Raw genomic sequence first — 24151 nt, forward strand, 5'->3', positions numbered from 1 at the left:
GGTGTATGGATGGTTGCTTCAAGTCAGGCGAGTCTGAATAAAACATAGTTTAAGCTAATTTGTGGCAGCATAAAACATTCAAAGATGTCGTTTTTAAGCCGCGAAAGGCCGGCTTTCGCAAACATGAGGGTTTTGCAAACTTATGGCAACAAGTGTATCAAGTCCAGAAGCTCGTAATTTGGCATTTTCGAGCCCTGAAGTTCGGTGGGTTGTTTTGGTAGTTTTGGTAGAATTTTTTAGTTTTTTCTTGGGACTTTGTAAGATTTTGGTGTTTCGTTTTCACGGCATGAGGTGTATCGATAGGTGAGACGACCTGTGGCGCTTGCGTAAATCAATGTGCGCCGTCCGGTATCTTCAACACCCGGACGGCGTCATCAGCGGAACCGACGCTGCCGCCAGTATCGAAAAGCAGCGTCGTGAAGCGTCATCGTTCGCCTCTCTAGCCCCAGGTCGTTGTGCATTTCAGGTAAGATGACTTGAAGTTTTTTCGCAGACTTATTTCGTTTTCGCTCGGGAAAAATTTCATTTCCTTCGAGGAAAATATCGCGCTTATTCAATTACTTTTGAGAGGTTTTTTGTTTGATAACTTTCCTCCGGAACTTTGACGAAATCAACCGGTCGCTTCGACACGAATTTTTTCAAACTTCCACAAACAATGTTTCAACTTCGCTTCTTAATCCTTCGATTAAAATAACATTTACAAATAAAAATATACATGTGGCGAAAATAGAACGCATAAATATTTTCGAAATTTTTTCGCACCAACTAAATCGATCGTAATTAGCAAAACAAATGTTTTATTGGTGTTTTGCTCCGAATTGTCGCTCTTAGTGTGTGTTTAGTGAGGAAACAAATTACTGCGTGTTGCCTCGGGATTATTTTAAACAATAATGTAATTAAATTAACACACAAACCAACGATCTGGAGACAATCTTATTGATTAATGGACCCTTTTTTATTATACTAAAAGTACTTTATAAAGGAACTTGAGATGACTTGTGCAACTTTTCGGTTAATAATTACAATTTTCCGCGAGATTTATCAAAGAGGAAATTGAGCGATTTAAATTATTTCAAAAACACAACCAAAACATTTAGCTCGAAACATGATAATCGTTTCTCTTATTATTTGCGAACAATTTCGCAAGAATTTCATAAATTGAAAAAGCCTGTACACTTTAAAATTGAGTTAAACGCGCGAGATTGTTTCCGAATTTTTACACTCCAGAAAATGTAATAATAATCCCAGGCTAAATCCAAACAAAGAAGATAAAATAATATAAACCACAAGTATACGTTATGGAACGTCAAAAAGAAAAGTTAGGTCCGAAGTAGATTTATTGTAATAGATAACTTCTGCTGCGAATTTGTAAAGTAGTTTTTCTTTCTTTTCGATTCAGTTTGAACGTCCGCTTTTCTCGCCAAGAATAACTGTTTCCGATAAAGTGAAAATGATTCGATCAAAAGTGGAAATGATAGGTAAAGTGAGATTGATGCGAGTTGGACCGCCGGTGTGTAATTGATTTATGAATGCAGAATTAGGCGTTGATGCGTTTTTCGTGTAAGAAACCAGTTTAATTAGCGTGTTGTTTATCTGAGAAACTATAAAATTTTAACGGCGTTGATCCGATCGCATTGTTTAAGGCCAAGAATCGTGATTTAGGTTTCAGCATCCAATTATTAGATCAGGGAATGAGAATTCGGTTGAAGTGGGTTTCTAAGCGATGCAATAATCCTCGAACACCTGTCCTATACAACCTCCACACAAGTTTAATTTGTCGTTGAAGTAACGCGTGATGCGTTCGCTGTCAAAGCCCGAAAATGAGAAGTGTTGATATAGGACAAGATTTCCGAGGTTTTGCCGTTATCCCGATTTAAATGGACGCTTAATATTCAAACAATGTCCGGCGCATCCACCAAAACGCGTTACTCATTTCGAAAGTTTTCACTCGACGCTCCGGCTCTCAATACGAATTTATCTTTCAATTTATTTTATTCCATCTAAACGGTCGCGGATTAAACTCATTATTGTAAAAGTTTCGCTTGCGCTATTAAGACATAACTCGAGTGTAACACTATTCAAGCAGAGTTATACATTTCACGACCGAATTACCAAGGCATAAACCACTTAAAACAATGTAGGTACAAGCTCGCTAAAAGAGCACGCCTAAACTGATTACTCCGGTTGCATACGCCCTCAAAAATGACAACCCTTCGAGCAATTTTACTCGAATTAACCACATGTGCCAAAAAACTTGATTTTGTTATAATCGACCTGTTCCGAAACTTTCATCCGCAATCAAAACCGAGCCACCAAACTGTAAAATTAATTTTAATTATGAGGAAACTTGTAAACTGGCTTTAACTTCGCTTTTGTTGATGGAAAAATTTCGCTCGCGCCTCTGCCAAAAAGGTGAGTTTTCCGAGCAATTTGCTCCGCAACTGTCTCAATTCTGCTAATAATAGTCGTAAAGGATTGCTCCTCAATGTTATTACTTTGCTATATATCCCTCTTGACAAGCACTTATCGAGTATTTCTATTTATTTCCAAACATTCCATTTCCTGAACTCATTTCTAGCAGCCACTCGAAGAGGTGCTTGTTTCCTCTCGATTATCATTCCAGAAATATGAATGAAATTCGAACAGTTACAAGCCTCGATAAGTGGCTAGAAAAAACGAATCTGTTTAAATCTTAATTTTTCCAAATAAAAACCAATTCTATAGCCACCCGGTATTTTTCCAAATTGTCGCATTTCTGTTGTTGTTTCGGAACAGTTCATTTCGCTGAGTAATTCGCGGTTATTTCAGCATTAGCATATTTATTACTTTTAGTTCGGAGGGGTTACTTGTTTTATTTGTTTTTGTATGAGGAGAAACAAACAGCCGGAAGTTTACTTTAATTGCTGAAAGTTTTTCCGAATCGTATTTAGTTTGGTATCTCGCGAGGATTCAATTTAATTGCCTTATGGCACATTTAGCGTATGACACCTCCTGGTTTATGCAGCTATTAGCTCAATTTCAGGACGAGAATGTTACCTGGGGGTATTTAAATTTGGTTTAGTTTAATAGTCAATTGTGTGCTGCACTATGTTGGACACGATTTCGGAAAAATCGATCCGGGGAAAGCCGATTAATTTGACCTATATTACGCATAGCAGAACTAATCCGTCTGGGGGGCTTATAAGACTTTCTTTTGTACTTGGGGGATTAATTATGCCCACAATAGTCAGTACACTAGACTTCCGTTTTGAAATTCCGCATGCCTGACCGGTTCCAGGCAAGTATGCAAATGGCGGTTTTAAAAATGGCTGCGAATTGCGTTTTCTTTGTCAGTCTAATTAATTAGGTGCGTTACAGACAAATTAACATATTCAACATGTTATCGATCAATTTGGCCGAAAAAACGTCCACGCAAGCACGCATAGCGTGATGAAAATCTCCATTCAACAAGTAGCTTATAATTGAACACATAATAATTAAATCTACATAGGGTCTCAGATTGGCATAACCCTGAATAGTCTCTTATTTGCTAATTACAGCTAAAATTGTCGGGACAATATCAACCCCTTTGACTGGCTGAGTGGACTTAAACATTTCAAAAGCTGACACCGTTTTAAAAGCTCCCACTCAAAAATACGCCTGTCTGCTTCGTATTTCAGCACTACGATAACATTCGTATTGTTTTAACTTTGAACCTGAAAACTTGTCCCGGCATCACAAACCCCTTTTTATTTTCCCTCCTGATAACCCAAATAGCACACCATCGATCCGCAAACTCGCTTATTACACCGGCCTCCTATCACGTCCCAAAAATATCAATTAAATTAGATTTATTGACAGTCATAAACTGACAGCAAAGACAAAGCTCCCCATTTATAAGATTCCGAATGCATTATTTTGCAAACTTTCGCAACACACCGATAAATTTCAATTCCCATAAATTACGCAACTTCTTTCCACAATAATTTAAATAAAATTTTGAAAAAAACGGTAAGGTTATTCTTTACTTTATGCAGAATTTCAGTAAATGTAAATTTACGGTACGATAGGGAATGTGTGTATTCTAGTTAAAAATATGAAGTGCCCCTTTTGTCTAGGGACGATTGTGGCGTTGGGCATTGTGATCCGAATTTGCGGGGAATTTTCTTTCTACCGCCCTCACGATTCTTGATTAAATTTCGCATCAAGCGCATTCTCAAGTAAATATTTTCTTTGACTCCGACCCGAAAATTTTATTTTCATACGGAGAAGTCGGCGCCAATATATTTAGATTATTTCTGCGGAATGCACTTCACGTACACTTATCTCCGCCAAAATATTTCACTTCGTCTGAGATGAGATCAACTATCCCAGCGCATCCACCAAAAGTTTCATTAAATTGCTCGTAACGAGCTGTGAAAAATATGACTTTTTCTTGCCGCTTTTTGCTTGGATGCGGTGATTTGTTCCCGATTTTCGGTTCGTTTGCGAAGAAAGGACCTCTCACCACCTGCGATAACATTCGACAGAAATATGGGATCATTATCGGAACTGCTATGCACGACTGCTGACAAGCATTGAATAAGGTAGTTCACGATATCCAAACACGTATCGGCATGGTAAATTTTTACAGTAGATCGCGCTATGCCATATCTTATCGACATTTGTGATATCTTCCAATTTCAAACGACAACTAACGCTTTACTACCTATAACAAGAAAACCGATTACGTGACATAAGCTGCTCTACTTCACTCACCACTTCACGCTTTTAGCCTAATCTCGGACTTATCTGATACGAACTTGCCACGAACTAAAACGTTTTGTTTTGATTCCAATCTCGCAAGTGCCACCACTGCCCAAATCCGATAAGAATCAACAACTAATTAACGCTTTTTGGAACCGCTTCATTCACTGCTTGCACGAGTAGCAAGTTTTTTCATTTCTTAAACGGATACGGTTTAAAGTCTTTCTCTACGCATTTTTTTCTTAATAACACATTGCAATTACTAAAACCAGACTTCGTTAAATGAAGTGCGTTCATTTGAAGCGGAATTAAGTACATTAGTACGAGAAGTCACTTAATTTGTTGCAAAATAACAATTAATTCCACGGAGCTGTATACCGTAGTTGAAAATTATGATTTCTTATTTTGAGGCACTGAGTCCCAAAAGATTATTTAAAAAATTACACCACGTCGTGAAATTAATAAAAATACAAAAGAAGATTTAGGGCCGGTTTACAGAAGCGAAATTCAGATTTAATTCAAAAACTAATTCGAATTAAGTTGCCATTTAAAATGCATTGACAAATGTCAAGTTAATCGCGATTAAAATTTAATTGCAATTAAAATGTTCTGTAAACCGGCTCTTAGAGTCGGTTTACAGAAAGTGAAATTAAGATTTAATTCAGAATTAAACTAATTTCAATTAAGTTGACATTTAAAAAGCACTGACAAATGTCAAGTTATCTCGAATTAAAATTTCATTACAATTACAATGTTCTGTAAACCGGCTCTTACTTCCTAAAGCGCCTTTGTTAGGGGATTTGTTTTTGTTCACAACTTAAAAATGAGTTATTTTACTTGTTTATTTTGAATCCTTAATAAATTAGTAGTAAATTTGCGTCGAAAAATGCTAAATCGATTAAAAGAATCGCACTGAATTAATTTACTTTTGGAATTTTCTCCTAATTTTGTGAGTTTAGACTGAAAAATTCACTGTGTCTTTTCCAATTTGTTTTAGTCACATTTTTATTTTTTTTATGATTGTAATTGAAATAATGGATAAATAGATAAGAAGCCATACATTTCAGACTACAATTTAGGAATTTTCTATAACATTTTGGCAAAATCGGTGGAATTTAATAAGTTTCACTATAGAAAAAAGAGAATATTTCACTGTTTCAACATAATCATGCGAACTTAATGAATTTTGGGTCAAGAAACGAAATATAAGCACAGGTAATGTATTTCCGCCTTAATTGTACAATTTTGTACATTTCCTACAGAGTGTTTGTTTTTCGAGCTCCACCATGGGGATCTCAGTTATTGTAAAAGATACGAGGTCGGTTAAATTAGAGCAAATTTGCGCATTTTTATACTGAACAATATTATTTACAAGAAAATTTGATTTAGTTTTTGAATTTTAGGAAAAAAAAAACGGAAATTTATCTTCGATTTAATTTTTTCAAGCGAAAACCAAAAGAACTAGATGTTTTTAACTTGAACGTTCTTAAGGCTTTTTTTACAAGGAATCTAAATCTGTCATCGTATTTTCCAAGGCGTTCTTGATGTCAGAGCTACAACACTCAACTTTGGTTTTTCTTATAGAAGCCATATTTGCTCCTTGTATTTTTGAAAAGTGTTTTTATTCCTGATTACAACGATGATATGATCGAATCGATGCTGATCAAAATGGAGAAAAAAGCATTTTTGCGAAGAGTGCTCTAGAAGAAACGCCAAACAAACTAAATTTTAGAGGTTTCATTGAATTTGGATCTGGAAGGTTCACACTTTCGCCAAGCTTACTTATTTAAAAACTAAGTTGATAAACTAGAGGTTTATTTTTCGCAAAACAAGACAAGACAAAGTTATAAAAATTCTGCTCGCATATTCAAAAGTACTGTCAAATTTTTGTTTGTTAAACAAAATTTTTGGCGTTTTTTTCCAAAGCACACTTGGCAAAAACGCTTTTTTCTTAATATTAATCAAATTGTAAGACTCGATCATATCATGTTATACATCGTTGCAATCAGGAACAAAAAGACTTTGTAAAAATGCAAGTACTAAATATGGCGTCCATAAGAAAAACCAAAGTTGAGTGTTGTAACTCTGTAACCAAGAACGCCTTGGAAAAGGCAATGACTTATTTATATTTCTTGTAAAAAAGTGCCTCGAGAATATCCTACCCAAAATCGTCTAGTTCTTCTGGTTTTCGCTTGAAAAAAACAAAAATTACAAAATTTTTATTTTTCTCAATAACTCAAAAACTGAAAATGGTACATAAAATTTTCTTTCAGATAATTGTTAAGCATAAAAATGCACAACTTTGCTTTAATTTAACCGACTTCATATCTCTTATAACAACTGAGATCCCCGAAAAACTCTGAAAAAAAAATGTTTGTAAATAGATAGAATTTGCATATTTTAGCCATGTTGGACTACCTTTTGGCAAAATAGGTTAAATTTAATAAGTTTCTTATGACAAACGCTATTATAAATTTGTCTGATAGCGAATAATTTTCTCAACAGAATCTTCCTTGAATTTCTACAAATTTCTACATTTTTGCAACAAATATATGAAGGCTTTTATGTAAAAATATTTCTATATTCACAAAAAATGCTACTAAGATTTAAATTCCTATCTTGTTATACTTGTCCTAACATTTAGCTGTTAGGTCTGGTAAAATCTAAAATGAAAGTTGAATTCGGATTTGGCTGTGACTATGCGGAATATTTGCATTCATAGCAACCTCTGAGGGAAATTAAGAATTCAGAAATGTAACTCGCCGAAGTAATAACGAAGTTTCTTAATAAGTTTCGAGATTTTCCATTTGATTGAGTTAGAAGCCTTGGAATCAGTGGTGATTCGAACGTTTTTGAAAAATCCTAACTTAATTGCACGTAAATAATGGGGTTTATTACAGTAAAGCAAATTAATGGAAAGTGGCACAATCGGGTAAATTATCCCGTTTTCCAGTATAGCCCTCACCTCTCCGGAATACACTTTATTACGTTATCAATGTGTTCCTGAGGCACGTTCTCTCATACCTCCGGCAGGATTTCCTTGAGTTCGGTTCGCGTTATGGGCCCTGGTTTAGTCTATCGTTTGTTTCATTGCCATTGTCTCGCTTTGATTGGTTAAAATGCAAGAAACGTGAGACTTTCGATCAACATGGCCGTCTTCCATTGTGCCATTGCTGTTTTTTCTGACCCTTCTTATCACATCTCTTGATACGGGTAGATTCAAGCATCCCTAACCAAGGCAAAGTTCACGAAACTCACTTTGCGACGTTCTTGACCCGACGACAATTCGTGTATTATCTCACCCCAGAAGGACAGTCATTTTTAACAAATCGCGGCGAAATTATTATTTTGAGTAGAACAGTGCGCCATACCTACGAGTTTTTTTCTCTGCCGATACTTCAATGAATAATAATGAACAGAAGGGACCGACTACCGGCGTAATAAATATGTATGTGATTTTTCCTTCATGAAAATTATTATCGCTTTACACCAATTTACACGTAAAGGTAGATAATGAAAGTAATTTAATCAATTCCGAAAATTAATTGCTCGGGAAAATATTTCAAATTTCATGCAAATTTCGAAAGGCGGTCGAGATATTTAAATCTTGCGGCATTACCTCTAATTTTTCACGCAACACGAAAATTATTACTGAAATTTGCTATTCTAATCCTCAAATTGCAAAAATGAAGATTCGGCCGGAATGAGACGAGAGTAATTATCGTTTGTGTGATACAAAGCAAACTTATTGTGAGTTCTAGTTTTATTTGCAAACCTTCCAATCAGAGTGTCGTAATTGTACACAGCGGGTGGCATTATTTGTTTTCTGTCGTTAAAAGCATTGAGACCTCAATCAATTATTGACGCGAAGCAGATATTGCATGAATTTTCATGTTCCAGACCTTGATCTTCAGGCCCTTTCGCAATTTTTCAAAACAAAATCGCCCCGAAAACAGAGATAAGTGAGGCGTGATTTTTTAGTGCTTGCCCCAGAGGAGTTTCATTTCTGGGGTTGGGGTGCATGTTCCTGTAATTGAGAAGTGACAAGTGCATTTTGGTGTTAGTTGTAAATAATTTCGCCGTGTTAAATCGGTTGCGGCAGGAAAAATAGAAGTAAGTAGAAGTACAAATGAAACAAAATGCGACATTGCTCTTATACCTCTATTGATTTTAAAGCAAGACGAACAGCAGAGGGATGATGGATTTGTTTGGAGTGCGGATGGTCGTAAAAATTTTTATTTAGGATTATTTGGCACACGCGAATTTAAAAATATAATGAGATTCGTTGTGAAGTTTCATTTGGAGATCGGAGAGCTATTTTAACGGTGTTGGGATTACCATATGGATATTCCCAGTATGCAAGTCCCTAAAACGCTCGCAAATATATGTAAATTTTCTTTGAAAACGTCCACACAAGCAAAAATGACACTAAAGGTCGGACGGTTTCTTCCATATTTCAATTACAACAAAGCAAAGTTCGCGCGAGTCATTTTTTATGCAGTTTGTTTGCAGATTTTATGATAAACGCGCTGAAAGTTCGCCACATTATCACCGTGTCCCTTAACCATCGTCGTGATGGACTGCTAAAGTTTCGCCCACTAGAACCAACCTCACTTGTCCACCTACTTTCAGCTAAAATATATCGTGTAAACCGAGCTATAATTCTCCGCCACTAATTACAAGCCACACCACTATTGATTTTGAACGTTTTTTATCAGAAACAACTTTTATCGACTAATTAGTGGCTTGACAAATTCAGTCTTCAACTAAAATCGAGCAAAGGAGTCAATTTTGATTTCATTATTGTCGCTCAATTTTGATGAACATAAATCCAATTTAAACGGTTACCCATCAATACTTTGGACAGTTTTTGTTTTATGACTGATTGGAGAGACGCTCCACAATCAAACGAAACGTCACAATGTTCAATTCCATTTTTCATGTTTTTAATATCAAATCAACAGCGCTGTAATGAATCACGCCGTTCAAAAATTAAATTATAGTCCAAACAGCTCCATTATGTTACAGAAATTTAATCAAGGGAAGATCCGAACCGAAAATAACGCAGGTGATGGCGAGGCAATAAAAATACAGCGTGTAACGAAAAGACTTGTAGTCCTGCAGACGTTAAGAAAATTTACAAAATTTGAAGGATTAACTTGGGTTGAATCGCTCTATTTTAACCTGCGGAATTTCTGGTTCCTCACACTTTTTATACCACGTTAATATCAACGCAAAAATGTGTGGCATCCGAAACGCTCAAACAATACAATCGTCATCTCGTAGCCGCACTATTTGCCGAAAGAACGCTAAAATAAATATTATAACGCGCTGGTAAAAGCATGCACTCAAATAGAGCAAACAATATTAGCAAATAAAGCAACAAGATCTTCGTCGAATCCAATTTCAATAAAGACGAATGCAGTAACCGCATTAATTTAAACTTGACTTGGATATGCGACACGCTTTCGAATTTTTTAAAATAGCGGGACGCTAAATTTAATTGCAAAACCAAACCCTGCATTTTAATAAAGCTCAGCTTTAACCAGTTAACCTGTGTGTCATTTCGCAGGACGGGATAAAAGAAACTTATCGATTGGTTTTAAAAATGCGCTTTTTCTCGTCTTTTAATTAAGGATTTAAGTCGGAGACTTTGGCTAACTTCGTTTATTGTAAGGACTTTGGTTGTGTGAGATTTTAATTGAAGTTTCTCCTATTTACTGATGCAACCAGACTAGCTAATTACAATTTTGAATGTTTACTTTGAGAGGTGGAAAACTTCGGGTTGCTGGATTGAAATCGGGAAAAATCTCAAAATGGTTTGTTCCAGATTGCGATGGCATCAAAATGAGATGATTTAGATAATAGGAATTTACCACTGACAATCGATTAATGTATCTAATAGTTTATTGTTGAAATAATAAGTGTGCTTAGTCGTTAAAATCATGAAGAATAACGATGAGACAATTCTCGAAATTCTTCAAGGACACAAAACTTCTAAATGGCCGGCTGCGAAACTCGTTAAAATTTTCATTGCCAGCACTAAAGCAGGTGAGTCGATTATTAGAATAAAAATCAATCGGTGAGAGTGAGTTTTCAGGAGCGACGTTTGAAATTAATTCGTGATGTTTAACACAGTTTTGCAAATTATCAAACCAACTAGCGACCCGCTAATAAAAGCCACATAATCGCTCCTTTGTCCTATAGTTCTGTTGTCTAAAGATGTCGGTGATGTCACCCCTGGAAACTGAAATTGATAGATAATAAAGCTCGCCTTTGTTGGCCCTTTAGTTCAAGCGGCCCTTTTTGTAATTAGATAAATTATTTGCAGATTTTGTTGAAGAGCGACGTCTTTTGCTTGAATATGTTGGTCCAGAACTTCAAACGGTATTCGATGAACAAAAGATTGAGGTAAATCGGTTCAAAACTCAAACTGATAAATTACACCAAATCTATCTTAAAGGTCGAACTAGTCGATATGTTTTTCGGAGCGTCTGAAAAGGATACCTTCGACGCGAAATTATTCGAGGATCATTTAAACGAAATAAGAATGTGCCATAAGTTATCACGGGGATGTTTCTTTTTGGTTATTGTTCCCTAATGCGAGAAACGATTATGATAATCCCATTGGCATTTTCAGAGTTTAGTTGGGAATAAATACGAACCTCTTATAGTTCCTCCTCGTTTAAAATCGGAAAATTTTGAAGCCTTAGTCGACAAAGTAGGAGAATTGGGGCTCAATTGTGATATATTAGAAAACTGGTACTTCAAGGAAGGAAACGAATATATATTAAAAGACTGCAGGTTAATATCGATTCGATTCTTTAATCTTTCACGGGCATTATCACCGAGACAATTATTAAATCGTTTTACAAGCCAATAAGAGTTCAAAGGTCGGGTTTAATGGTTTACCCTATTTCAACTTTAATATCGTGTATCGGCCTACTTTTCCCCCTTGTCTCTCATTCTAAACAACGATCCCTCTTTATTTATTCACCTAAATCATGAATAAAGCTTTAATACCTTTGCTCGAATTAATAAATTTCACAAAGTCTCATTTAGAAAAAGCTTCAGTGAAACTAGCGGAAAATTGGAACTCTTCCACAGTTCAAAATTAAATTCAATTCGCGACTACTTAAACGAATTACTGTCTGAACTGTGCAATTGTATATTCCATCGTTCTTTTTTGATAACTTAACCAAATAAAAGATACTTGACTTTAGTTCATTATTACGATGACTGTTGAATGTTTCTAACTCGGTTAACTCAAGTCCAACTTTCATTCAGATTCTCAACTTTAGAAGAATGGAGAGCTATATCAGAAGAATTAATCACTATAATTCACGAATGTTTGCAAAACATGCCTGCAACAACAAAGAAAAAATTTAGCTCGTATTTAAAATCAGTTGTCGAACAACAGTTTAATTTTGCTTTAGGTAAACACACAATTTCTTTCAACTTTTACGCAAATCAGAAATTGTAGGGTTGGCACCCGGCACTGCTCATCACGTGTTAAACATTTTTAGAGAATGGGACGTACCTGAAGAGACTGAAAAATTTCATCAGGTGATTCAATCACACACAAAAACTCTAACTTACTAACGATTTAAACTTGTAGGAAAATTCTAGCCATGTTAATAAAACTATAGAAAACTATTGTCGTGAACAAATAAAGTTGTTTCATTCGAATATAAAATTACTTATTCCAGAAGAAAATAATCTTAATTTCAAGTAAGACGTGATGTTTTTTTGAGGTAATGAAAAAAGACGATATTTTAGAGTGCCTTGGAAACCTGGGGGAATAAATACGATACATGCAGAACACGAAGCATATCTAAACGAATTTAAAAGTCGTGTTTTAAATAAATTAAAAGATTTAATTAGACAAAGTTTGGACGATGAACCGGAATTGAAATCTAAAAAGAAGATCGTCGAGGTAGGTAATTTGTCACCGGTCAAGAGACCATTTCATAGTGAATGAAAAGTCTCATCAATCATCGGGATTTCCTCGTCGGCAATTTTCTCAAAAGAAAATTTGTTTATTTCCCCGAAGGACAGTGCATTAGTCGAATTTTATTGCAGTTATTCGGGGCAATCGATACAGTCGCCAACTAGCACCTCATTATCCTTTTAATGGAACGATCAATCCATTTAGTTTGACGGAATTTGATTCGATTCAATATCGAATTTAAACATTGCGTCCTGTCGTTCCATCTTCATTTTAATTGAACTGAATAAACACATTTTCTGAATTGAGTTGTCTCTTTTAGGAGAACTTTCAAGAAAATATAACTCACTTAACTCTTTGTTATGACGATATCAAAGTAGATTTTTCCAATTCGGAAATCTTGGAGCGAGTTAAACAGATAGTACAAAACACTACAAATGTTAGACATAATCCAATTTTGATATACGGCAACCCTGGTTCGGGAAAAACCTCGCTTATACAAACAATATACAGAAACTTCGAAAAGTGGTTTACATGCAGAACTCTTAGAATAATAAGGTTTACTTCAACGACCCCTCGATCCTCATATATTTTAGAGCTGTTAAGAGTCATATGCCAACAAATTTGCATAGCATTAAAGCTTCCAGAAGGTTTCTTGCCAAAAGACGCTTCCTTCGATCCTTTGTATATTAACAACTGGTTTCAAAGTTTACTCAGAAATTTCGAGGATATGAATCAAATCCTTGTTATATTCATCGACGATTTACATTTACTCAATCCGTTAGACGCCGACGCCGTTAATGCCCTCAGCTGGATACCAATAACTCTACCCAAAAGGGTCCACATGATATGCACAACTTCCACAGAACTGGACAAACTCAGAATGACGCCAGTGCAAAAAGAAAGGTTCAAAAACCCAGACTCCTACCTCGAATTACCCGCAGTTGATCCATTCGACGGTAGGTTAGGGCACATTAAAATTGCAACACTCACAAAAATTCATCTTATTGTAATCAGTTTTAAATATTATCTAACAAGTCAAAAAAGTTGGAAACTTTAGGTTGCAGGTGTTGCAATTTTAATGTCATTAGGTGCGTGTTTCGGGAAAACTAACGGGTTTCATCTCCAGACTACGTGAATAAGAAATTTGACAGTTTGGAGGAGTTTTTTACGAAAAACGCGGTGGCAAAGATATCCTCGTTGATAAGTTGTTCGGAGTACGGTCTGACTGAGACTGAACTTTTGGAAATTTTAATGCCGACGAGTAATAGCGAGGCAGTAATTCATGTCGAAGACGGTAATTTTAATTTTTCTTCCCTGTGCTCCATCCGGCGAAAGTTGGGTAATTAAATCCCCATTCGGAAAACATTGTCGATTAACAAAACAATTCCAGAACCTCTCCTTAGGGAGAAAATAATGAGCGGGAAATTACTGATCGAATGGAGTCACGTGACGATTAAAGAGATTGTGCGGAAGCGTTATCTCCACAATCAGGAAACTTTAAGGAGCACACATTCGGAATTAGCTAACTTATTTTTCTACGAGTTTTGCAGCGATGAAAGCTGCGACGAAGAGGACGAAGAAGGGGAGCCAGGTGAGAATCAGGCTCGAATTGTGAAAGATTGACGAAAACGCGAGTTTTAGCACCGCTTTTATCCGAAATTAGGGAAACTCCATTTCAGTCGACGGTTTATAAAGACGTTACGTACAGTCAAAGACATATCGAGGAAGCTTGGATCCATCTTTTGCTCGCTGGTGATACAATTAAACTGAAAAGCTTGTGTATGTGCAATTACGACTTCCTTCTTGCCGCTGTGAGTGCAACTCGGGGGAAGTTGAGCACCCTTCCAATTGCTTTCGTTACAGTTGCAAACGTTTTCGGTTAGCTACTTGCGATGCTTGCTGGAGCATGTCCGATGTTATCTTCTTGATAGAGAGATCGAATTGGTTTACTACTCTATTAGGAAGTCCACGGATGTATTAACTCGGGATACTTATCAATTAGGCACTCAGCTTATCTCTTGGTTGAGGCCGGTCATAGAACGTGGTGGTGGTTTGATGAGCTCTATGGTCACTTCTGCCATGGCTTGGTGCGATGGTTTCACTTTACCTCTTGTGGTTCCATTAACAGACTGGCTTCAACCACCTCTTCCACAACAATCCCGCGTCATTAACACACCGAATGTGCGACTTATCGAACCCACTCCTTCCGGACAACATGTTGTTTGTGTTGTCGATTCCGAGCCGCAGCTTTGGCACATAATGAGCAACCAATTAGTGCACACCTTTAAAGGTACAATAACCCCTAACTTTCACCACTGCCGAAGCTAGGTATTATTGATTGCAGAACATATATTCTTTAGAACCTGTTGTGTAAGAAAACGTACTTTACCAGTAGTAACCAGTGCATCTTCCGAAAGATATTTTCTAAATTAAATCTTAAGGGCACAAAAGCATTTGCCAGGTTCAAGTATTGAACTGAATTTGCCATCGGGAAAGCAATAGTACATAACTGAAACAAAACGTAGCCTTCTAAAACCTAGTTTCGGCACAGAGTCTTCCTCACATCGATCGGTTTTTCATTTGTGATTACAGGTCATACGGGGAAAATAATTTGTATGGCTGTGACCAAACATTCCCAGTTCTTGTTTACCGGTTCGGATGATTTAAGTATAATCGTTTGGGACTTGAAATCATTCGGTATTAAATTACGAATTCATGAACACATCGCACCGGTTTTGTGCATTACCGGCGCTCTCAATAACTCGGTCATTATCAGTGGAGGAGAGGACAGTAGCATCATTATAACTTCTCTGGCAGATGGACACGTCGTTATGAAAATAGACCACCATCGAGGCCCCGTAACTTCCGTCAAAGTCACTTCGACGGGTGACATCTTAGTTTCGGGAAGTCATGATGGAAGAGTCTGTTTGTGGTCTTTGGAAACTTACAGTTTGCTTAATACGATTACGCTACAATCGCCGATACAAATGATCGAAGTTTCGGCCGATTCGGTCTTTCTATTAGCTTGTTGTAGGGACAACAATCTCTATTTACGCACATTGGCGACGGGAACCGAACTACACAGTTTAGTCGAGCATAAGACAAAGGTTACTATATTTCGGGAGTTTAAATCCAAAGTCACAGCTCTTTTTAGGTCAGGTCAATTTGTCTTACTCAAGACAGCTGTAGAGCTGTCATTGGGGGTGCAGACGGAAAAGTTTACATTTACGATATTCATAGTGCCAAATTAATTAAATGCTTGACGGGACAGAACGGTGAAGTTAGCGCCGTTCGGGTGACTGAAAAAGACGATTTTCTTTTAACCGCCGGTGGAAATCGTGTTATATTTTATCCGTTTCGAAGCGACGATCACATTAAGAGTTTTTCAAAGATGAAGAAGAAGTCGCAGCATCATTTACAAGCCCATGGCGGCTTCTTAACGTGTCTGGACATTTCACGAGACGGGCAATTATCAGTGACAGGTGCACTGGACCATATTGTGAATGTCTGGCAGCTTAATAGTCAAGAGTTAGTATTGACTCTGAAGGGACATTCGGGTCCCATTACGGCGGTTAGTTTCGCTGCAAATGGATTATTTGTGGCGTCTGGTTCCGAAGATAAAACAGTCAAAGTTTGGGGTCTAACTCTTGGTACATTAGTCTCGACGTTTACGGTAAGTTAGTTGTCATTCGAAAGAAACCCGAATCATTTTTCATAAAGGGTCACCAAGCTGCCGTTTCGACAGTATTTGTTATGATGGATTCGACTCGGATAATCTCGAGCGACCGAAATGACACTCTATGCATTTGGCTGGCAGATAACGGAAACCTTTTACAAACATATCCCGGTCCTAGCAAATGTGTTAGAGTTACAAATAATATGAAGTACGCAGTAAGTGACGTCGGTTACGGTATTCAACGGTGAAAAGTGTCACTTAACGTTTCACAGATAGCAACAAATGGAGACGTCTCGTTGAAAATTTGGTCTTTAGTTAAAGACGACGAGAAGTATAATGTCAACCATTCCGAAAAAATAACTTGCTTTGTTCTAACAATAGACTCTCAACACATTATCACAGGGTCAAGGGATATGTCATTGAAAGTTTGGCAAGTCGTCGGAGGGAAACTCTCTCAAGTGCGAGCCGAAATTCCATATTGTTCGCATTTTTTCACACTTTTCTAGGTCTTGATCGGCCACACGGACTCGGTAACTTGCGTGGCAGTTTCAGTTTCGGATAAAAGTCAAGTGATTTCGGGAGCGTGCGATAATAACCTTATAGTCTGGGATATAAACACCGGTGCCGATTTATACACACTTTCCGCGCATTTAAGTTACGTTACTTGCGTTAAATTATCAGGGGATGGAACAATAGCGATATCAGGTCACACCTAACTCACTGTTCGATTTTTCCCCGAACTGTCGATTTTAGGATCCGACGACAAAAGCATAATCATTTGGGACACAAAAAGAGGCTTACAACTAACTTCGCTCCAATTACATTACCCGATCATAAGCATCGAACCCACATCAGACTTTTCCCGAATTTCGGTCTTATTGAAAGACACTAACTTCATGCCAATTATTTGCTTGCACAACACTCCGGCAAAGTACGTCAAACTCCCAACTTATTGCGCACCCGACAAGGATATAATAGAAAGTAAGCTTCTTATTATAGGGATTTATACAAAATAACAAAAATCGACCCGCTTAGATCCCAAACCGGCCCCGAAACGGCAAATGAAGAGATTATTAAAGAAGGAAGTTTCTTTAGATACGTACACTTGGCAAAAGAAATACGCTCATCTCACTTCGAATTTGGTAATTCCGGCTGTCGATGAGCGGTTCAAGCGCCGATTTTCGGTATCCGCGAGTATGGAAGAAATCTCGAAAATCCCACAAATTAAAGACTCGCAGGTTCGATATTTCTTCTTAGTTTCGGTTCAAATCTGATTGAAATTGTGTTGAAGGGTGGCTTGGGAGCGAAACAAGCTTCTCTAGCGCAATCTCAGCATTTTGATCAATTGGAAGCTTTGTGGAATAAACGTTCGCCACCGCGACGGAGACTTCATCAGGTGATTACTACCCGGATTTAGATAACGCTCGGTATAATTCTCTTTTTCTAGTCCCTATCCAAACAATCATCTTTGGCCGAATCGCATCTCGATTCGTCGGACGAAGATGGACATCTCGAAGACGGTAAATATGCCACGTAATTTGTTTTTAGAAAATCACTTGAAAAACTCAAAAAAAATCGATGTCGTATTTGGTCAAACCTTCCCGCAAATGGATGTTGTAAATGTAGTACTTCCACGAAATGTTAAACCTATATTATACTATATAGAATAAAAGTAAAATGCAAATGATAATCTATATGACATAAGTGCTTTCCTTATGACTGTTTCAAATTTTTAGACTTTCTAAAATATTATTTTATATAATTGCTATTTACTCTAGTAATAAGAAAAAATTTCATATTATCAACTGTACCTTATTATTGTTTCTTGTTACTGACTATTGAAAGCAATCATTCCACACATTGCAAAAATGTTTGTTGACATGTTAACGTTTGTTATTTTAAATTTGAGAACTTTACTCGAAGAAACAACGAAAATTGTAATAGAATTGATCGGTAGGTATACGAAATTAATCCATATTCGCAAATGACGCACCATTATTTTAACTAAAGTTCTCAAATTAACCAATACTCTATTTCGACAATGGAAATTCCAACTCTCCTTTTGGCGATTATTTTAGTCCATCTGTTATAGCGGAAAAGAATTCTCAGGACCAAAAATTTTATTTAAATAATATATAGATTTTTTATTATAAATTTGTATTTTTATAAAATAACTCAGTTATCATAACCCGATTAAAGTAAAAACTCTGGCTTAACACGTAACGACGCTCAATAAATAAAATAGTTCACATTTTAGCGTACAGGTGTATAATTTGAAAGTCAGACGCCATAAAAACGTCAAAAATGTCGTTTCTATCGCGCTTGACTTTGATGTTTCTTCCGACACGCTTCACTCTTCAGTGTTCATATTTTAAATGTATTCGTCTATATTCCGATTACTCTCTATTGCTGTTTACTGCATTATGTGACCTTACGTATAAACGATAAATTGTTACGTTTGTTTGTCGTACTTATTTCAATGTTAGTCATTGTTACCTAAAGCAATTCTAAATCTCGCTACCTAAGCAATAATGTAACTTATTAAAAAACCACCGTTTAGAAAAATACAAATCACAAATATATAAAATGCTATGTTAATATGTGTAATGAATTAGAAAAATGAGTCGAAAATAAAACTTTGAGAAACGTTATTAGTGCGTAAATTCACCCTGAAACCCTAATCCATCAAATATAATACGAATCGTTGGGAACTCCAAACTTTCCACATCACGAAGACTTGACGGTAAGTCAAAACAATTTCCCCCAGTCACCTGTTACGAGCACATGCACCATACGTTTCAAGGCGATTACCACTTGTTTTATACCGCATTACAAACAAATGCGTCCTCTGAATAAAATTAGATTGCAAGCGTCTGAGAGCCACCAAAAAAATTTCAAGACGAGGTAAGTATCCCAATGTGATCATTCCCGAGCTAATCTATCAATTTAGTTCGTTAAATTGTCTCTTTTTGCTGGGCTAGGCTTAATGGGTGCGTTAAAATCGATCAACAAAAGAATGTGAATTAGTCGAACGGGAAACACGAGCCAAAAGCAACAGGTACTTCTTTGAGTAATTTGATAAAATAATTTGCTTTTAATTATTTGATCCACGTCGGCATCAATCAGATACCTGAAGGAATTTTTTGTTTCGTTTCAAATTAAGATGGAAAGAGACTCAATCCCGATGATAATATCGCGTTTGCTGATGGGTTTCCACTGTTCCGGGCTTTATTAATTATTTGAGAGGGCTGGACGGCATCAAGACCAATCAATATTAACTTCAGATTTAAAAATCAAAGACTAGCAATTTCTTTTGTGGGATTCGGATTGGTATTAATACACATAAAATAGCTTATGAAATATGAACAAAGTGATACGTCGATCAATTTTTCCGACTCATAAATTTTAAATAAAGGATATGATTCGAGTGTTTTATCTTTGATCTGAGAAATTCGAATTTTATGATTTGGAGCATAGGAGGGTAATAAAATCGATTTCCACAACAGGGACGTGATATGGAGCATTCCTAAACAGCTTGTATGTGGTATAATGACGTTAGGAATAATCAGATCCGGAGAAAATGTAATTAGAATGATGATAATCAGCGGTTAAAAGGCGATCAATAATGCTTTTTGCGCACGTAGAACTGAAGCACTAATCAAAATAATAGCGATCTGGTTTTCCATCAATTTCTGCTGATGTTAATGAAAACTGTAACCCAAACAGAGAGGAAACTGCTGGAAGCAATAAACTCGAAAAGTTGAGATGATCCAAAAAGTGGTAATACAATATACGCTCCAGGAGAGTTTATTGTCAACTTGGTGTTTTTCTTTTTAATAAATCAATTTCATCGAAAGAATTTCTATTTTGAAATGATTTATTGCTAAGGCCGCTAGTTCTATTTTTACTGAAATTAATGGCCACAGGATACAAACAGGGAAAGTGTTAACAACGTTATTATCATTATCCTGTCAGAGATTTAAAGTTAACAACTGGTAAAATAACGTAAATGAGCAAGTCGGCCCTAATTGCTTCCACATCTTGTTTTATACGATCGAGCTCTGTTCGAAATGAATCCACGCACTCTGCGTTAATTAATTACATACAAAACGGTAATAAGGTTATTTACTTTGAGTTTGTTAAAATTAAAGAACTATTCTTTGGGGTTGTGGTGTTAGTTAATGAGTGTTTCTATTTATGGTCGACCCTTTGATGGAACTCACTTGATGCAATTATCTCAGAATAATTTATCACTGTATCGTTTTAAGGGCTTTCGAGGTAAAATTAGGAACAAATGCAATAATCTGTCAAGTGTCAGATGAGTGGAATATATGCAAATCCTCGTATTATCTCCAACTATGTTTGCCCAATGTTGAAAAATTCGACGATTAGGCAAATTCCTCAAACATCACATCGTTTCCGTTTATTGACTTTCCGTCAACTTTGACAATACAATAACTTGAACGTAAATAATATTTGCACAATCACATCTCCTCTCCGATCTCTGTCAGATTTTAAGTCGCGATCCAGGTTGTACGCCAATCTAATTATGCGCGACATTCAGGGTGTTCTTACTTGATTATTCGATCACGTCATGTCTTGTAAAACACTCGAATAGGTAACTTTGTAAATACACAGGAGTAACAGCTGGAAAAGCAGCTTTTCTTCCTCGAAAATCATAACATTGTTTTCACACGTTTCGACAACTGTTCGAAGTTAAATCTAAACATTGACGAACATGTGATCACTGAACGAAACTTTTCGCTCCTTTGTGAACATTTAGGGGAGCAAAATATTTATTTGAGGGAGTAAAACCACTTCCGCCACACCCTCTCTGTGTCCACAGTTTTAATTCTTCATTGAACTGTTTGCCGTGGGCGAACACAACATTATCGCTTTAGTCCCCTAAAGTCGTTTTTGATTTATCCTTAATATTTCATATTTTCGCAAAACATTTTCTAAACACACATACAAGCCTACAAAAAACAATATGCTTCCCGGTATCGATCCACATAAAATATTTTGCTTCTAGTACGTTATACTGTACAAAGCCGAACGTTGTGAAATCGCATTATAAATTTTCATGTTTTTAACGAAATGAAATTTTGATAAAATAACTTAATAAAGGAGTGTTTCAGCATCAAAGCTTTGTCGAACAGTTTTAATTATTTTTTGTAAACGTCATTTATACATACTTCCAATGAGAGAAACGAAAGGTCAGCTTGTTATCCTAAGCGACAAACGATTTATTTTAAAAAATACTGCAGATTTAAAGTTTACGCTTTCGAAAACCGATTAAAAGAAACTACAGGCAGTTAATCCGAAATGATACAATGAAAGTTTTAATCTGCGATTAAATTTTCTCTCTGTTCTTTTAACGAAAACCAAGTCGTAAATCTGGTTAGAAAAAATAATATATGAGCTACAAATGAAACTCTAAAAAAGCCAAAAAACTTCGAACGCAATTTGCATATTTATGTATACTCAAAATAAACGCATTTTCCCCGAGTGACTCACTGTGCTCTAATAAAATCGTCTAAATAAGAAATCTGGAGGATTAGAATCGCCCATAACTAAGTCAGGATTATGTCAAAATTAATTAGGGCCTTTGTTGATTCAGCGTTCGCTTATTTTCGGTGTCTGTTCGCTTCATGCGACAATCTGTAACTTTGAAGTTTACTTCCAAGTCTTCCAACGGCAATCTATCAATTAACCTTAACATGTTCGCTTGTGCATGAAAATCGTTCAACAAAAATACATTCCAAAGTCGATGTAATAAATCGCATCATTCAGTTCGATCTCTATGCGACGGATAAATCCAGAATCCCAATATTTATCACTCTTTGTATTTAATACAACGTGTTTCAGCAAGTGGCTCTTAAATTTTCCTACCATACCTCATAATATCTTCGGTACAAAGCAAAAGCTCGAGAAAACGAGTTGGTATTAAAGCGAAATCGGCTTAAAGGTTTATTACAGCCGCCCAAAAACAGGGCTAAACTCCCCCTTCAGCCATTGTTAACTTTTATCAGTTGTCTTTAATGAATATTAAACTAAGTTCACAGACTAATTTCACAACAAATTATTTCAACGATTCACTCCCGTCAATCCAGTGATGGATTGCGTCAATTTCAAAACACTGCAAGTTCCGGAACACCCACAATAATCACCCTTTTTCTAAATTTTGCACATTGGATTAATTTAATAACTAAACTCGCCATGTTTATGGGCCCTAGAGAATGTCTTGTAACGATGGTTTTAATTAACTGAATAAATATGTAAATCCCGAATGAAATTTGGTTTTTACGTTGAATTTATTACGTAAGTGTCGCTTTTAACGAAGTCGGCAAACAAATGGCTCTTTATCCGTGAAATTTAAATAAATAAGGCAACAATATTTAAAAAAAACGTGTTTGAACAAGTATGAAATTTGTTTTTCTTAAAAATTTAATGGTGGTTCCCGTAGTTTGCCTAAAGTCAATAAGGCAGATTTTTGGTGGGGACAGTCATTTATCCTAACTCACATATAAATATCCTCTTCGTAGCCATTACTTGGAGTTATTACAAATACATCATCAGCAAGATGAAGTGCTTAATAGTTGTTTTATCAATTATAGTCGCTATTCAAGCCGCTAGTTATCAGTGTAAGTACTCCTGAATATACAAGCCAGACGAGCTTTTTTGAACTAGCCTCATTCATATCAAAAGAGACCAAACAAAAGAACTCTCGCTTCCTTAATAAACATGAAAAATTCCGACTTAACTGGGAGATTCATTCCGAAACTTGTATTTATTAAAGTTAATTCCGCAAAATCACCGAATCTTTTATTTAGTTTAGAGCGAGTGAATCACAAGACCTCGACTTCTTAAAAAACAAACACACTGAAAGCGTCCAAGGCCGAACCCATTAAAAATCATTACAACGTCTACTAAAAAATCACTAATTTACAAAATCAATATTGAATCCTTTCTTTCCAGTAATTCCAGTGATTGAACTCTGGGGGGAAGTCCCCATTGCACAATCTCGCAGCGTCCGCTCGGCCGACCCGCGCCGTTACGGGGGCTACGGCTCCCCCGGAGGCTCCGGGGCGCAGTCCGACGCCTCCGCCACCAGCCAGACCCAAAGCGGCTCGTTTGGGCCATTCGGGCCGTTCTTCGGCGGCAAAGGCTTCGGAGGCGGCTCGAATTCAGACGCCGGAGCCAAAGCCGGAGCTTTCGGTTCCGGAAATTCCGACTCGACTGCCAATGCACAATCGCAGACTTTCACAGGAAATGGGTTCTCAGGGTCGGCCTCTTCGGCCAGTGCCTCCAGTCATAGCTCCTCAGGCTATGGAGGTTTAGGACACAGCCACCTAGGGGGCCTGGGGGGTCTGGGGGGCGCCTCAGCCTCCAAGGCCCAAGCAGCCGCTCAAAGCGACAGTAAATCGCACTCGTAATGTACTTTTTGTCTTGTAATAAACTGTGGAAAATTTGGACGTGTTTTAATTGAGCAAAAAAAATCTGCGTCACGAATGTAATCATTGTCATTAAAGACAGTGTCATTAAGTGCCACTTCGCCTAAAGTAAATAAATTCGAATAAATTTTTTAAAAATAGCTAATTTTTTATTTCATATTTCTGTATTTCTCGTCATTAAAGCGAGCTAAAAATCATTCTAAACAAGCCAAAAGAAGGTTAATTTTGAACTATTTTGGTTATTTTTGACATAATTCCACAAAAATATAATATTTAAGGATTCAACTTATAATAACATAATATTCGATTTTTTTGACTTATTTTAAACAAATTTGGCTTTTTTTG

The 24151-nt window shown here is 36.6% G+C and overlaps 2 protein-coding genes across 2 annotated transcripts; both read left to right on the forward strand.

Annotated features, from left to right (window-relative positions):
• LOC661531 (uncharacterized protein) lies at positions 1 to 23823 on the forward strand. The gene is made up of 25 exons (XM_008202525.3): positions 1 to 466; positions 10556 to 10776; positions 11057 to 11136; positions 11189 to 11311; positions 11366 to 11529; positions 12013 to 12161; positions 12209 to 12291; positions 12344 to 12456; positions 12505 to 12661; positions 12996 to 13632; positions 13803 to 14015; positions 14067 to 14267; positions 14318 to 14487; positions 14540 to 14966; positions 15269 to 15783; positions 15831 to 16349; positions 16397 to 16567; positions 16625 to 16810; positions 16859 to 17057; positions 17106 to 17333; positions 17388 to 17590; positions 17644 to 17748; positions 17800 to 19256; positions 19303 to 22996; positions 23331 to 23823. Exons 2-23 carry the CDS (start codon positions 10671 to 10673, stop codon positions 17887 to 17889), a joined length of 4839 nt encoding a protein of 1612 aa, XP_008200747.1. The 5' UTR covers positions 1 to 466; positions 10556 to 10670; the 3' UTR covers positions 17890 to 19256; positions 19303 to 22996; positions 23331 to 23823.
• Positions 22936 to 23788, forward strand: LOC100141965 (keratin, type I cytoskeletal 10). Its single transcript, XM_001815033.4, has 2 exons — positions 22936 to 22996; positions 23331 to 23788. The coding sequence occupies exons 1-2, from the start codon at positions 22936 to 22938 to the stop codon at positions 23786 to 23788; spliced, it is 519 nt and encodes a 172-aa protein (XP_001815085.1).
• Positions 23824 to 24151: the final 328 nt, after the last annotated feature.

Source organism: Tribolium castaneum, chromosome 10, assembly GCF_031307605.1.
Source record: "Tribolium castaneum strain GA2 chromosome 10, icTriCast1.1, whole genome shotgun sequence".
NCBI classification, from domain to species: domain Eukaryota; kingdom Metazoa; phylum Arthropoda; class Insecta; order Coleoptera; family Tenebrionidae; genus Tribolium; species Tribolium castaneum.

Bases quoted from the DNA above. Each gene is read 5' to 3' on its own strand.
- LOC661531 (XM_008202525.3), top strand. From the start codon at position 10,671: ATGAAGAATAACGATGAGACAATTCTCGAAATTCTTCAAGGACACAAA. The intron at 11,137-11,188 runs GTAAATCGGTTC...TCTATCTTAAAG, and splicing joins TCGATGAACAAAAGATTGAG to GTCGAACTAGTCGATATGTT. The intron at 14,268-14,317 runs GTGAGAATCAGG...CGCGAGTTTTAG, and splicing joins GGACGAAGAAGGGGAGCCAG to CACCGCTTTTATCCGAAATT.
- LOC100141965 (XM_001815033.4), top strand. From the start codon at position 22,936: ATGAAGTGCTTAATAGTTGTTTTATCAATTATAGTCGCTATTCAAGCC. The intron at 22,997-23,330 runs GTAAGTACTCCT...CTTTCTTTCCAG, and splicing joins TCAAGCCGCTAGTTATCAGT to TAATTCCAGTGATTGAACTC.